The 13,556-nt window shown below is 44.4% G+C and overlaps 1 protein-coding gene and 1 long non-coding RNA gene across 6 annotated transcripts in view; one reads left to right on the top strand and one right to left on the bottom strand.

The window, feature by feature from the left end:
* Positions 1-13,556, top strand: part of TMCC1 (transmembrane and coiled-coil domain family 1) — a 188,384-nt gene that overhangs the window by 105,562 nt on the left and 69,266 nt on the right. Inside the window, exon 1 of one of the 5 annotated variants that reach the window (XM_030043779.2) lies at positions 12,049-12,249. The exons of the other annotated variants lie outside the window; for them this stretch is intronic. Within the exon in view, the coding sequence (XP_029899639.1) occupies positions 12,211-12,249 (39 nt within the window). The 5' untranslated portion in view covers positions 12,049-12,210. Of the gene's footprint in view, positions 1-12,048; positions 12,250-13,556 lie in introns of those variants that run through there. 5 annotated transcript variants of the gene reach the window in all.
* Positions 1-13,556, bottom strand: part of LOC115353817 — a 104,032-nt gene that overhangs the window by 41,123 nt on the left and 49,353 nt on the right. The window lies entirely within an intron of this gene.

Here is a 13,556-nt window from a genome sequence, read left to right as displayed (position 1 = left end):
CACATTATCATTAACTCTGGTGATGTCACCAGAGTTAAAGATAATGCTTTGTTTGTCTCTTGTTCACTGTAGCCACACTGTATGTCATAGTTATGCTAATATCAAATTCCATGGCAAGTAAAAAACACTTTTAAGTCATTTCTAATTGTAGGATTGACTGCAATATGTATGTATCTTATTTATATTTATAATCATTTTTGCAAAGTTGTCATGAGTGCTTTCTGAAGCTTCCTGAAACTGCTGTTCTGTGGTAATTCTAACTGTAACTTAGCTGGAAGTTAATGTTAAAATTTGGCAATTCCCTTGCGGTAGTCCTCATACTTCCATTTGCTATTTTTTGAATGAAAAAGTGAGTTGTGGAGAGGGGAGGTATCAGTGATATCATAACATTTCTGCCAGGCTGCTCATAGCAAGGAGGGCTTGTGGCATCGCTATTTGTGTTTATATGCCTTGTGCAGTTTGCAGCCAGAGATCCTGAATAAAAGAGCTAATCTAATCTCTTGGTCCCACAATGTGCAGGAAGGAAGGATATTTTACTGGCATATGTTAAAATATTTTACAGAGACTTTACTGATGAGAAGTGGAGAGTAGCCATACTCAGGCAGCAAACAGGTGCTAGCCAGAAACAGAAATATGATCCCTGGTAAAACTTTTTTTTTTTAACTTGAAGTAATTTTTACTTCGACTTTAAAAAAACACATCTGAGCAGTGCTATGTACACATCCCACTTTCTGCCAGCATCGAGTGTATGCAGGACAGGTGAGTCTTACCCGAAGTGAGACCACCTAAAATAAATCGGACAAGGAAGCCCGCATTAGCAGTGTTTGGTGCTTTTGTGTGAAGCGAAGGACGTGCTAACGGTGACAGCAGCCCCTATCAGCCTGGAAGCCAAGGCGCTGGGGTAAGGGAAGCAGGTTTATGTTTTCCGCTCGATCATTAACTTTATTTGTGAACTTGGCTATTTCTGTGATGCTCTTTGAGATTTTCTTAGATGGGGACGACATCTTTTGTATATGAGAGTGTGCCATTGATCCTTAAACGTGCAGGGCTTTGATAGGAAAAGGTACTGAGGTGGTTTGGTGGAGGTGCATGTGCAGTGGTGACGGACAGCGCATCGGTGCCTCTTCCCCTTCGTGCGTCCCCCGCCGCTCGCACGACGGTGGCATCTTGAAAGCCAAACCAAACCCAGCCAGAGCTGCTCCTAAGGTGCCCTCGGTTTCCGTGCAGAGCCTTTTCGTGGCAGCAACGCTTTAGTCAACAGAGGGAGCTGTGACTTTTCTGAAAACGCACGCAGAAATAGTTCGCTGCGTCGATCCTGAACAAGAGTGGTCGGAGCTGCCAAGTTGGCCTTCGGAGATAGAGCTTATCGTCCATGCGGTGGTTGAGAGAGAGAATTATCTTAACGCAACAGCGAAAGCAAGTGTTTTCTGGAAAATACAAGTGATTATGAAAGTAGTTTAGTTTAAATAACCCAGAAGAAAAATATTTAAACAATTTTCTTGAATGTAATTTTGTTTTCCTAAAGCAACTTAAACCCTGTGATATGCAGAAGACTGTAGGCTGATAGTAACAAATTTAGAATGTATAGGTACCTTTAAAAATATTTTATTTTACTTTGAAATACATATAAAATAAACTGAAAGAGTTGATCCTGAGAATGTGTATGCTTGAATACATGAAATTTTTATCTTCCAAACTTTCTGCAGTAAGAAAATTTCTCTACTGTTGCTTGTTCCAACAGGTCCTTCTGTAAGAGGTTGTCAGTAAGACATCTACCTATTCATTTAAATTTGTAAAGTATTGATTTGACTTCATATATATACTTGTTAACCTTATATAATGCTAAAAAAAAATTAAAGAACTGCTGAAAACTGTGAATTTTATGTATAAGTAAAACCCTGTAGAAGATCTTAAAACAAAAATTTCAATTCTTACTGAGCATTTTTAAAAAGAAAAGTGGTCACAAGATATTTTATGCTACAAATAATTCTAATTGCGTTTTGTGTTCTCATGAAAGGGTATCAGGCAGAGGTGCTAGTTCATTAGGTAAAGTTCATTTTAAATTTGAAAATAAAATTTGGTGGCTTTTACTAAAATCTGAATTTTGTCCATCCTGAATGTGGTAACAAAATAGTTCTTATTTGGAGAACAGGCTTAGGGTTTGAGAGAGGGACTGTGTAGAAATAAGAATTGTATATGCTAAGCTGCTGTTTTCTTGGAAAGCATCAGTGACCTTCGAACACTGCTGACTGACTTTTTTAGACTTATTTCCAAGATCATAGTAGTGCCCCTCTGAAATGGTTTAGACATTATAAACAGGACGGTATCAGCTGCTTCTGGGGATGTGTGCCATTGGCCCCGCACGAGCCACACAGACCAGGAGGGTAGAGCTGCATGTAAAGGATCATGGGTGCTGCAGGTGCCCATCTCTTAAGTGCATGTGTTTGCAGTTGGGCATGTAAGTACTGATGGGTTGTTCTGCAGAACATCCTCCCTGGGAGGAAGAGGCTTTGCTCTCTTGAGAAGCAGTACAGCAAAGTGGAGTGCAGAGGAAGGACAGGTGGCTGTTTCAGTTGTGGACAACTCTTCCCACCTGGGGAATGCGAGTGCCTTGTTTTCATTCGGCTGTAGGTTGCAGAGGGCAGTGAATTAGCCCTGGGAAAGCCAGTGACAAAACTGTCAGTGAAAGGGGGGTTGCTCCTGTCACTGCATCATACTTGATCCAACTACTGAGTTGGGGAGATTGCTGTTCTTTTCAAGAAATAGTATTATGATTGATAAATGGCATGGATGCTTGAGGTAGGTTTGTTTAACTGATAAAAATTGTAACCAAAGCTTTTTTTAAGAAAAATAAATCTGGCAATTCACGTGAAGACAAAGGTGCCGACGTGTGCAGGATACTGTTGGGCATGGTGTTGCCATTGGGAAGAGCCAGCATACAGCACAGCCCTGCGCTGCGTAAGGCAGATTTGCACAGAGCCTCGTCAGAGCCCTCTGAAAGGATCTGAACGTGCCAGCTTCATATACAGAAGCAGCATTTGATCACCTGAGTATATCAGCATTTGGTCGCTTTAGGGTGTTTTCTCAATCTGACTGGAATCTTTCTGTTGTTTTTATAATTATTAAAAATCTCAAATAGCTAAATGGTTGCTGGATAAGATTGTCTTGACTGCTCCTTGTAAATAAGTCACATGTTTTCTGCTGACAGTCAGAAGTTTCATGCTGCTGACCTGACCAAGGTTGGGTTTTTTTGGTTTGTGGGGTTTTTTTGTTTTTACATTCTCCTTACCTAAGTTCCACTTGCAGTGTTATCACAAGAGGAGCAAATTGAGGTTTTGGCCTAAATGCGTAGGGGTGCTGCTCTGAATAGAACAATGGAGGCATTTCACTGTAGAGGTGGCTGCACTTTACAGTGTGTGGATCAATTCACATAGAAGCAATGTGATTGAGTATTAGCTGGCAGCAGTTTCTCTTCTAATCCCGTTGTCTGTGGAATGTGCCACTCATTTGCTTACAAGTCTTGCCTGTGTGGGGACAAGTTCCCAGAACCACAGACATACAGTGGGGTAGTTCCCAACCAGTAGCACTGTGTGGAGCCTCCCATTAAGTTAAGGCAGTGCTGCAGTCAGGGTCCCTGCCTTTGTTTCTGCTAGAGTTGATTACACAGCACATGCTTGCTTTTATGCTCCTTTTGGCTAGACTTGTTGGCAAAGCTGTTAATAAGCCCCTATATTCTACTGCAAGCATTTTGGACTTGTGTAAACTAGAAGAGAGTACACCCTCTTGCACAAACCTTAATTGCATCGTCTTTGTCTAACATAGATGTGCTGCTACTAAAAATTTACTGTTTCAGCAGTAAACTAAGCAGGTGATTGTAACAACCCCCCGAACTTATTAAAAAAAGGGAGGAGGGGGCGTGTCAGGGAGAAAATTTGGATTTCTTCAGGAGGCTTCTTGAAGTTTTAAAACCATAAAGACAATAACTTGGGTGGAAATAGATTAAAACTGTGGAATTCTCATGTGTGGATATTATGTTGATAAATGCCACTGGAGTGTCTGTACATATGGCATAAATATAAAATATTTCCTGATTTTTTTCCACCCTTCCCTTTAAGTTACACAACATACTGTGTTTGTTGTTTATAACTGCATTTTATACCAGTTTGCATATAGAAAGCTTTCTGTTACTTTGCTACTTTTACTTTTCAATATTTGCTAAATATTCAGATGTAATTGAGTGTCTATATATTACACATCTATGTATAGTTATACATCTGTATATAATTTAATGCCATTGTCTCTAGGAATTCTGATGCAGTAAGCCGTTTAGAATATCTCTTCAGGAGTTTGGTATGTCCAAGTCTCTCACATTACTTCTTTAGTCTATAGCTTTAGAAGTACTGTGTATTACAGGTAGCTTTGGAAGTGTTAGCATGATGAGAGATTATTTTGAATGGTTAAAGTGTTTTATGTTCCTGAACAGAGAGAGAAGCATTCACCAATTAATCTATTACACAGGAATGAATTGCTGTAGGAAGGTAATAGTAGGAAAAAAAGAGTTATGATAGCCCAGTGAAAGGCGACTGAGGAAAAAAGATGCATGTGTCTCTGTGTAAGAGTAGGAGCCATTCATTAACTATGCAGATCATAAAAATCAGTTTGGAAATGCTGAGTGTGAGGCCTCGGCTACAGAGGCAAAGGAGAATGTTGCTGTCATCAGTTTTGCTAATCTACCAGTTCCATCTCAGTCTGATGTGGACTAAACTTCAGCCAGCTGGCTCCTTTCCCTTATCTGTATCTGTGTCTCACCCAGACTCTGAGCCATGCGGCCTGATAGGGAAGAGAGATCTGGGTGTCCATGGATGAACTGAGGCACTATGTGTCCAAAGTGTTAGACAGACGAGGTACCGGGTGGTCCTTGGGACTTTTGGCACTGACGCCTGAGAGTGGGAGGGTGATTACCCAGAGCCGCCTGTATCTGTCAGGCAGCATGGAAACAGGAAAGTTTAGATGCAGCAGATAAAAGGTGGGACGGACCAGCCTTCCCTGGCTGCCCTTGTTCCAGCGTTTTGTTCTGACACGGTCCTGGTGGGAGTTTGTCTACCATGCTGCATTACTGACTGTTTGACTGCACTTCTTTCACAAGCTGTCCAACTGGTCACTGGGCTCCCAAATGAAGTACAGAAATCCTCGGTGTATCTTTGAACACACAAAAAAAGACCAGGAGATGATGGAGAGAGAGTTATTTGGAGAAGCTATTTTCAGCCCCGGGAGGATGTTGTGACAGGAACGCTGACAAGCCTGGTGGTCTCAACAGCAGTAAGTATGGCAGCTTTCCAGACAGAGAGTGTTCAAAATGGTATAGATTTCCTGCAGTAGGAATTGAATGGTGTGCACAAGGCTTCTGAATATAGTCAATCTGCAGAACCAGAAGTACTGACCCAGTTCAGAGAGGAAAATGATGCAGCTGCTAGATGCAGAATCCCCTGAGCATCTGGTATGTGCTCTGCCAGCATGAGGAGGTTTTTCTAGTGTCTCAGTCCCATCAGTTTCCTTTGCTGTCGGCTCTACATGGTCATTATAAAATTCAGGCCTGGTAACTGAGTCATGTACTGTCTGTCTATTTCGAAGAAACGTGAGCACTTTGAATAGGAGTACAAGTTCTGGCAGTGAACACTTCCTTTGTACAGAACATATTTCTGCATTTTTGAAACCCCTGAGTTACCACTGACAGGGCAGAATGCTACCAAATAATGCTCTCGTATCACAGCTGGGGTTTTCAGTGCTGAAGTATGCATCTATAGATGTTACTTTTGGATGACAGTTATAAAATAAACACCTCTGTTTAATCTTTTCATAACTTTCCCATCAAGTTCTATTTAGGGAACCACACTGACCCTTCTCATAACCCTTCATGGCCCAGCTGCAAATGTCTCCTCTATCTCTAGCCTCCAAGTCATTTGATGACTTTAAAAATAGGCTGAAAACATTTTTCTTTAACAAGGCAAATATTCTGGCCTAAGGCACCTTCATTTTTCTAGAAGACTGTGCAACCATGCATGGCAGCGAAGTGTACTTTCCCAGTACATAGCACAGAGAGTAATTTTGTATGGAGTCAGTGCACAACTGACTTTTAACAGCTGGGTGCACGCCATAGCCATAGCATGCCACGGGATCCAGGTCCCTTTGATTTGCAGCTGGAACATGCTGTGGGAATCTTTTGGCCATTGTGCCACGCCTTCCTTCCCATTAAAACTAAGGTCTGAGGAGAGTGCTGGTGTCCTGGTTTTGGCTGGGACAGAATTAATTTTCTTCCCAGTAGCTGGTACAGTGCTATGTTTTGGATTTAGTATGAGAATAATGTTGATAACACACTGATGTTTTAGTTGTTGCTAAGTAGCGCTTATCCCAAGTTAAGGATTTTTCAGTTTCCCATGCTCTGCCAGCAAGCAGGGGTACAAGGAGCTGGGAGGGAGCATAGCCAGGACAGCTGGCCTAAACTAGCCAAAGGGATATTCCATACCATAGAATGTCATGCTCAGTATATAAACTGGGGGGAGTTGGGCAGGAGGGGCCGATCGCTGCTTGCGACTGGCTGGGCGTTAGCCAGTGAGTGATGAGCAATTGCATTATGCATCACTTGTTTTTCTTGGGTTTTATTTCTATCTCTTTTTGTTATCTTCTTTTTCATTATTATTATTATTATTATTATATTTTATTTATTTTATTTCAATTATTAAACTGTTCTTATCTCGACCCATGAGTGTTACTTTTTTTCCTGGTTCTCTTCCCTATCCCTCTGGGGTGGGGGTGGGGGGCAGAGTGAGCAAGTGGCTGCATGGTGCCTAGTTGCTGGCTGGGGTTAAACCACAACAGCTGGATAATCCAGCCTTGCCCTGATATGGAGTCAAAACTCAGCTGGGACATGCTCTGGTCCCAAGAGTTGGAAGCTGTTCCTGATTCCAGTAGTTTTGCTCATAGACTCGTGTTATTCAGAAAATATTTTCCTGTGTAAGTAAGTCCAGGTACTGAAGGATCAATGCTATAGCCATTTAAATGTAATGCAAAAAGGAGCTGTCCCTTTGGATTCATATTGCAATTCTGTGTCTGTGTTTGAGTTGTATTGTAAAAATTGTACATGATGTATAAGTTTTCAGAATGAATGCTGCGGATGCAGACAAATGTTATTCAAGTACGTGGGCCACCAGTCGTTTAATAGTGGATGCATAAATTTGCAGAAAGGAAACAAAAGCATGTAGTTTTGGAGGTGTTCGGCATCAAACCAGACATTTCCTGACTTCAGCAGCTGTTCTGAAGCAGCTGGAACCTACTTGGCAGCGTAGGGTACATTGTCAGTCTTGAGTTTGACATACAGTTAAGTTCAGGTCTTACCCGTTTGCCTTCTCTGTCAGCCCAGACATCTACTGAGAGTTAAGTACATGGCACTCCTCAGGATGTTGTGTTCTGCTTTCGCTCAGATGAGCAATCTCCCTATCTTGTTGTGAGCATACAGGTCAGGTCACTTGTTTGGTGGTAGTCATTCAGTGCCTTTCTGTAGTTTTCCACTATAAGCCCAGAAAACTTCCAGTACTTTCCTGTGAAAGAATACTACAGTGGATCTGTTCACTGCAGCGTACGATGCTGAGATAGATGCCATTAGGTCGTAGCTGTACACAGCACATGTGATGCCCTAGTCAAATGTGTGCATTTGTATCATGGGTACTCAGGCTCTGGTTAGACTAAGTCTGTATCATGCAGACTGAGTCTGCAACGGTGATGCAGTTGTAAATTTTTTTTCAAATTTTATTTTATTCTTGCAATATCAAATCCTTTTAAATTTCCTGCTGCTTTAAAGTTTCATGATGTGCCCAACATGTGAAAGGAAACACAGCAAATCACTGCCTGATGCATTGATTTTATTTGCCTTTTTAAGGCGAAAAATACCCACACATTCATTAAAGTAACTTTCTTGTGGCTGAGCATGAAAACATACTGGTTTGCATTGGTCTGCAAAATACAGATTACAGATGTAGTCAGGACAGAGAAATACTGCAATTACAAGTTAGCACTACGTTCACAGAGCAGTCAGATGGTGGTTCTGGTGGTGGTGCAGAATGCGCTTTGTGGGTTAAGTAGTAATAGTCGGTTATGAGTACTTCTGCCATCCCAAGCAGACTTTTTGATCTAATGCCATGTTCTTTGAGTTGTGTAATGACAGCCTATTTAAGGTTTAAGTTTTACTAGTAAATCAGGCTGTGTAGCTGGCACTGAATAACTGCTGCTGTTATAGATGATTGGAGCAAATGAGCTGAATGCTGTTTGAACAGTAAGCTTTTGTTTAATTAGACTTGGAATACGTAATCTTTCATGGCGGATGGTTAGCTTAATCTCTGCCATCCAACAACAACATCCATACTGGTGACATGTCTTCTTTGGGTGTCTTAAGTCAAATAACATATATATGGGGAGGAGTAATCTATGTGGCTTTAAAACTGTGACACAGAAAAAAGAACATAGAAGCAATCAAGTAGAGGAAAAGTTTTGATATTCATATGAACAAATTCCTCTTTTCCATAGTGAAAAATACTTGCCTACACATTAGGGCAAAGTGTGCCTATAACTTTGTCTCCAACATGAAAGGAATTTCTGAATAGCATTTCAAATTCACTGAGGTGTGGTTTCTTTTTCATTTCATTTTGAGTAATTGCTTCTGAAAAACTGGAATTGAAGTCTTTAGCTGTCATGTTAAAATGTCAATCTAGTATTAAAGCAACTCCACAGTGTCTGCGGCCAATATTGCAAGTACTAGGCAAAAAGGAAGGCACAATGTTTTTTGCATCCTCTACAAGAGTCTGGCCTCTATCGGTAGTCTTTTAGTACAGACAATGGATTTTTTAGGCTTTTCATCATTAAGGACTGTCAAATAATGCAAAAACAAAAGACTGTAAGGAAGCATGCATTGTTCCTCTCATCTCTGTACAGAAGACTGCACGACATTGCAGCAGCAGACTAGTGGTGCTGAAAATAAAGGACGTGTGCTTTGCCTTTGAACAGAGGAAGGGGCTGTATCAGCTGCTGAGATGTGGTAGCACTCGGTGTCCCTTTATACTGGAAGGCACCAGCAGCGTGAATGAAAAGAAAGCTGTTACGTGATCGTGCTGCTTTTTTTCCTGCAGTGTCCAGGACTATACCCGTGTTCACCATTTAACAACTCCAATGCAACTTTTTATGCCTGGTTGTCTTCCATGCCAGACAGAACTCAGCTGATGGGGTGTTCACCAGATGTGAATCACCTTAGTCATGAAAGTCAAACTTGCTATTGAACCCTGCATGTGAAGATAAACAGGGACTGAGAGGCATGATGATCATCTGCTTGCAGAACAAATATGCCTGCAAGTCAGTCACTGAATTCTATTAGTATTAACAAAAATCTAAGACAAAGAGAAGTGCTACAAGAGTTGCGCCTAGTATTTATGAAGCCTGTCTGCCAACTTGAGCCTTTTGTGTGGCATGTGATCACTTTTACAAAGGTTTTGTATCTTCTCATATGGTGACTGAATGGAAGACTAACCTTGCTCTCGAACTTTGGTTGCATGCGTTACAGCAGGATGCACCCTCCTCCACGCAGGAGGCTGAAAAATGTATTCTGGGGGGCAAATTTTACAGAAGGGTACTTTGGATAAGATCTGGTGATCTAAACTCCAGACCCTTTTCTAGTATGCTACTTTAACACAGACACCAAGTCTGGAATCTCAGTATGTCTTTACTTAAGTCTTATGCTATTAAACTGTGTAGGTGTGTGTGCAACCATCTTGGGTAGCCTCGTGACCTCATTTCTATTGCTCTTTTCTACTGCTTGCTGCACAGTTGCGTCATCTGTCACATTTAAGTGATAGTCCGTTCATGTCAGTGAATGCCTAGCCTACCTGTTTGCAGTGTCTGCAATGATTGCAGTCATTCCAACAGTGAACTATGTGCACAGGCCATAGAGCTGAATTCAGGCCTTCCCCTGAATTTGCCCATTTTTCCATCTGTAAAATGGGGCTAGTAGGGGCATTTGAGAATTCTGGAGCTGAAAGTGACATTTTACTGGAATTCTCAAGCAGTGGCATTTGCAAAGTTTCATGCTTGCTGAATTCAGGATTATGCTTTGAAACCAGCCTCCCTACTTCTTTCAAACAGAATTGTAGAAAATCTCCATCAATTTTCAGGTGTCTGACTCTCTGGATTGCGCCTAAATCCAGATATAACGCATATGCAATGGCTTCTATGCCATTTTTTTTATTTTGTGCAAGAGGAGCAATGGAGAATGCAGGATATGTCTTTAAACTTCTTAAATTTATTTATTTTATATAATATGGAATAGGAAAGTATTCCTGTTGGCTTTTGTTCTATAGAATTTTATATCTCTTCAAAGTATCATTATTTTTTGTTCAAAGGTAGTTGATGTTTTTATGTTAAGTATTGCATTACTGCTTCGGTTGATAGTGGTGGGAAAGCGCCTGCCGTGAGTGCATTCCAGATGGGCTCGGGCTGAGGTGAGAATTCTTTGTGGGAGGGTCATGAGGGATATTTTGACATCCAGGGCAGGAGCATGCCATGGTTCCAAGTTGGAGGAATAGAAAGAAATGAGAGCAAAATTGCAGGCAGGAGGCAATTACAAAAGGGCTTGAAAAAATCCGAAGAAGTCCAAAATGAAAATGTTGAGACAGGACTACATGAGAAACTGACTTATTTCCAGAGATTTCGAGCTCCTCATTGTGTTTGGGGGTTTCAGTTTCCCTCCTCCTTTATGAACATCCTGGCAGCTGCCTGAGCCAATGGGTTGAGATCTGGACCTCTGTCTGGATTGCACAAATAGGAAATGCCCATGTCCTTGCTGCTGGTTTCTTGAAACCCCTTAGAGCATTGCTGCAGCTATTATAGCAAACTGATGGAGTCCTGTAATCCCCTTTTCTGCATGAAGATGGTACTGTGTCTGTTGCTCACAAATACTGCAAGGGGAGAAAGAACAATTTAAGGATTCAAAAGCCACTCACCAAGTCATTTGAAGAAATGAAAGCATGTACCTGACTATCTCACCATAGATCTTTATTGCATACTGGTGGTGGGAAGAGAGAAGTATTTTCTTAAAGCACTTCCTACTGATGGCAACAGTGTCTTCTGTGCTACTTCCCACAGAAGAATTAAACCTCACGTGCGATAATAGGGCAAAGGCAACTACCCTGCTGGCCCTGTCGGTGATGTTCTCCTGTGAATCTTCTCTGAGGCACGGTGTCTGCACTACCTCGGCGTTGGGGCTTGTTCCCGCTGGGCCCTGGGCTGGCAGCCTCGGGTGGGCTGGAGCCGCCTGGTTCTTCTGGGTGAAGTTTCTGTTAACAAGCGGCTGCGGGTCCCTGCTGCCGGCCGCCCCGGGGACGCGGAGCGGGGGCAAGCCGCGCCTGCCCAGCCTTACTGCGGTAGCTGCCGGGAGGGCTCTGCCCTTCAGCGTGGAGCCGGGGTACGGGGCGGGCGTCGAGGGGAGCGCTTCTGTCCCGAAGGGGGAAAGGCCGCGCCGGTGGAGAAAGCGTCGAGGCGGGGAGCAGCCCTTCGCTGGGGGCACCGGGCCGCCCCGGCGTCCCTCCTCCGGCTGCCGGCAGGGCCGGGGCCCGCTCCGCCGCTGGCTCCCCGGCCGCGGCACGGCCTTTGCCGAGCGGGGCGGGCCTGCCGCGGGAGCGGCGGGCGGGGCGGGCGCGGTGTCCCGTGCCTGCCCGGGAGCTCCGGCGCCGGGCTCGGCCGGTCGCTGCCCGCAGCCCCCCGCGGCGGGCCGTGCGGGGGACCGGGTCTGCTGCGGGGGGGGGGGGGGGGGGGGGGGGCGCGGCTGCGGCCGGCGGGGGCGGGGGCAGCGTTCGACCGACTCCTCGCGGGGCCGGGCCTTCCCGGCGGCCGCTCCGGGGGGCTGCGGGGCCGGGCTGGGGCGGGGTGCCGGTGACCCGCCCCCCCCCGCAGCGGCCAGGCGGGGAGCGCCCTGCCCCTGCCCTGCCTTCGCCTGCCCTGCCCTCCCCGGGGCGCCCCCGGACAAGGAAGGGCCTCGAGTTTTAGGACGGGGGGGGCCCGGCCGTGCCTGCCGGCGGCCCCGGATTGCTCTACCTTAGTTGACTGCAGCCGGCTGCCGCCCTGCGCCCTCCATGCCCCGCTGCGGACCGCTTTGTCCGAGGACCGAGGCAGACCATGGTCCAGCGCTTCAGCCTCAGGAGGCAGCTCTCTAAGGTGGGTCACCTCTGCGGCCGCGCCTGCCGCCGCGTCGTTCGGTTTATCGGCAAAACTGCTGCTCGCCCGAGGTGGGCGAGTCCCCGCGGCGGAGGCAGCTCCCTCTTTTGTTCTTGCCTCCCGGAGACACAAAGGGGTTCCGTTTGTTCTTGGGTTTTTTGGTGTTTTGAGGCAGACTGTCTGTTAGCGGGTGCGGGTGTTGTTCCTCGAACGCTGCAATTATCGGGTAGGCTTTTGGGGAGCCTGCGGCTTCCTTACTCGGTTTGATCTTGGGGCTGAAAGAAGGGGGTGTGTGAAAAGGGGGAGCAGAACTAACAGCTGTGCCGACCTGTGGGTGTGCAAGACAGTTGCCCGTGACGGTTACTTAAACGTGTGCTTCATTTACCGGCTAGAACGTCTTTAGTAGCTGGGACCACGAATTGTCCCAGCGACACACCTGCAAAACCAGGAGGAAAGCTTGCCCTCCTCTCTTTGAAGTGCTCAGCAGCGCTTGCTGTTAATACAGTATTTAAGAACAAAGGAGTTGCTGTGAACAGGTTTTGCAGTTTAATAATTATAAGTGTTCAAATTTATTTCAAGAAGCTGCTTTAGAGGAGGGAGTAGTTAGTCCATATAGTGTTGCAGTTTTGTCACTGAATCAGTCTGATGCATGTAGTTTGAAAAACATTTGGAAAAAATCAATCCATGAATAAAAGCGAGGCTGCATAGTGCGCTACAGGTAAGAGCGCTTCTACAGAGCTGCCAGCACAGCCCTGTTCTTGCATCTAACCATTCCAGTTGAGCAGACTTGGCTCTGGGCATAGGAATTACAGTATTAATTGGACACTTAAATAGCAAGCTTAATTTTCACTTTACGTTTAAGCTCTCCCCCCGCCTCGTGTGTGTGTTTGTAAAGGTTTTAAAGTGCATTCATCAAAATTTTAAAGTGCTGTTATCAGCATTTAAAATAGGTCAGAATTCAAGTCTTGCAGACTGTCTTGGGAAAAGCTATGGCTTTGCAATAAGTTGGTGTCTTTCTTATTTATTTGTGATTATTTTAGTATCTCTTAATCTTAAAGAAACTGATGTGGCCATTTTTATGGGGGTCTGAATAAACGATACTTGTGTCTTTTGACAGTTTACCTTGTTCCATGTCAAGAGCTGTGCCTGCAAGCAGTAGAAGTTTCCACAGGCACTACGGTGTTTAATCTTCCCCTCAAAAGAGACTTGATCTAGTTAGTAATAAACTTCCTATCTAAGCTCTGTTTATAAGAGGCAGCCAAAATAGCTTTCAATGAACTCCTTTGGATAACTCTATTTTAATTCTT

Source organism: Aquila chrysaetos, chromosome 20 (genome assembly GCF_900496995.4).
Source record: "Aquila chrysaetos chrysaetos chromosome 20, bAquChr1.4, whole genome shotgun sequence".
Taxonomy (NCBI): domain Eukaryota; kingdom Metazoa; phylum Chordata; class Aves; order Accipitriformes; family Accipitridae; genus Aquila; species Aquila chrysaetos.
Note: the sequence above shows the minus strand (reverse complement) of the source record. Positions and strands in the feature narration are given on the sequence as shown.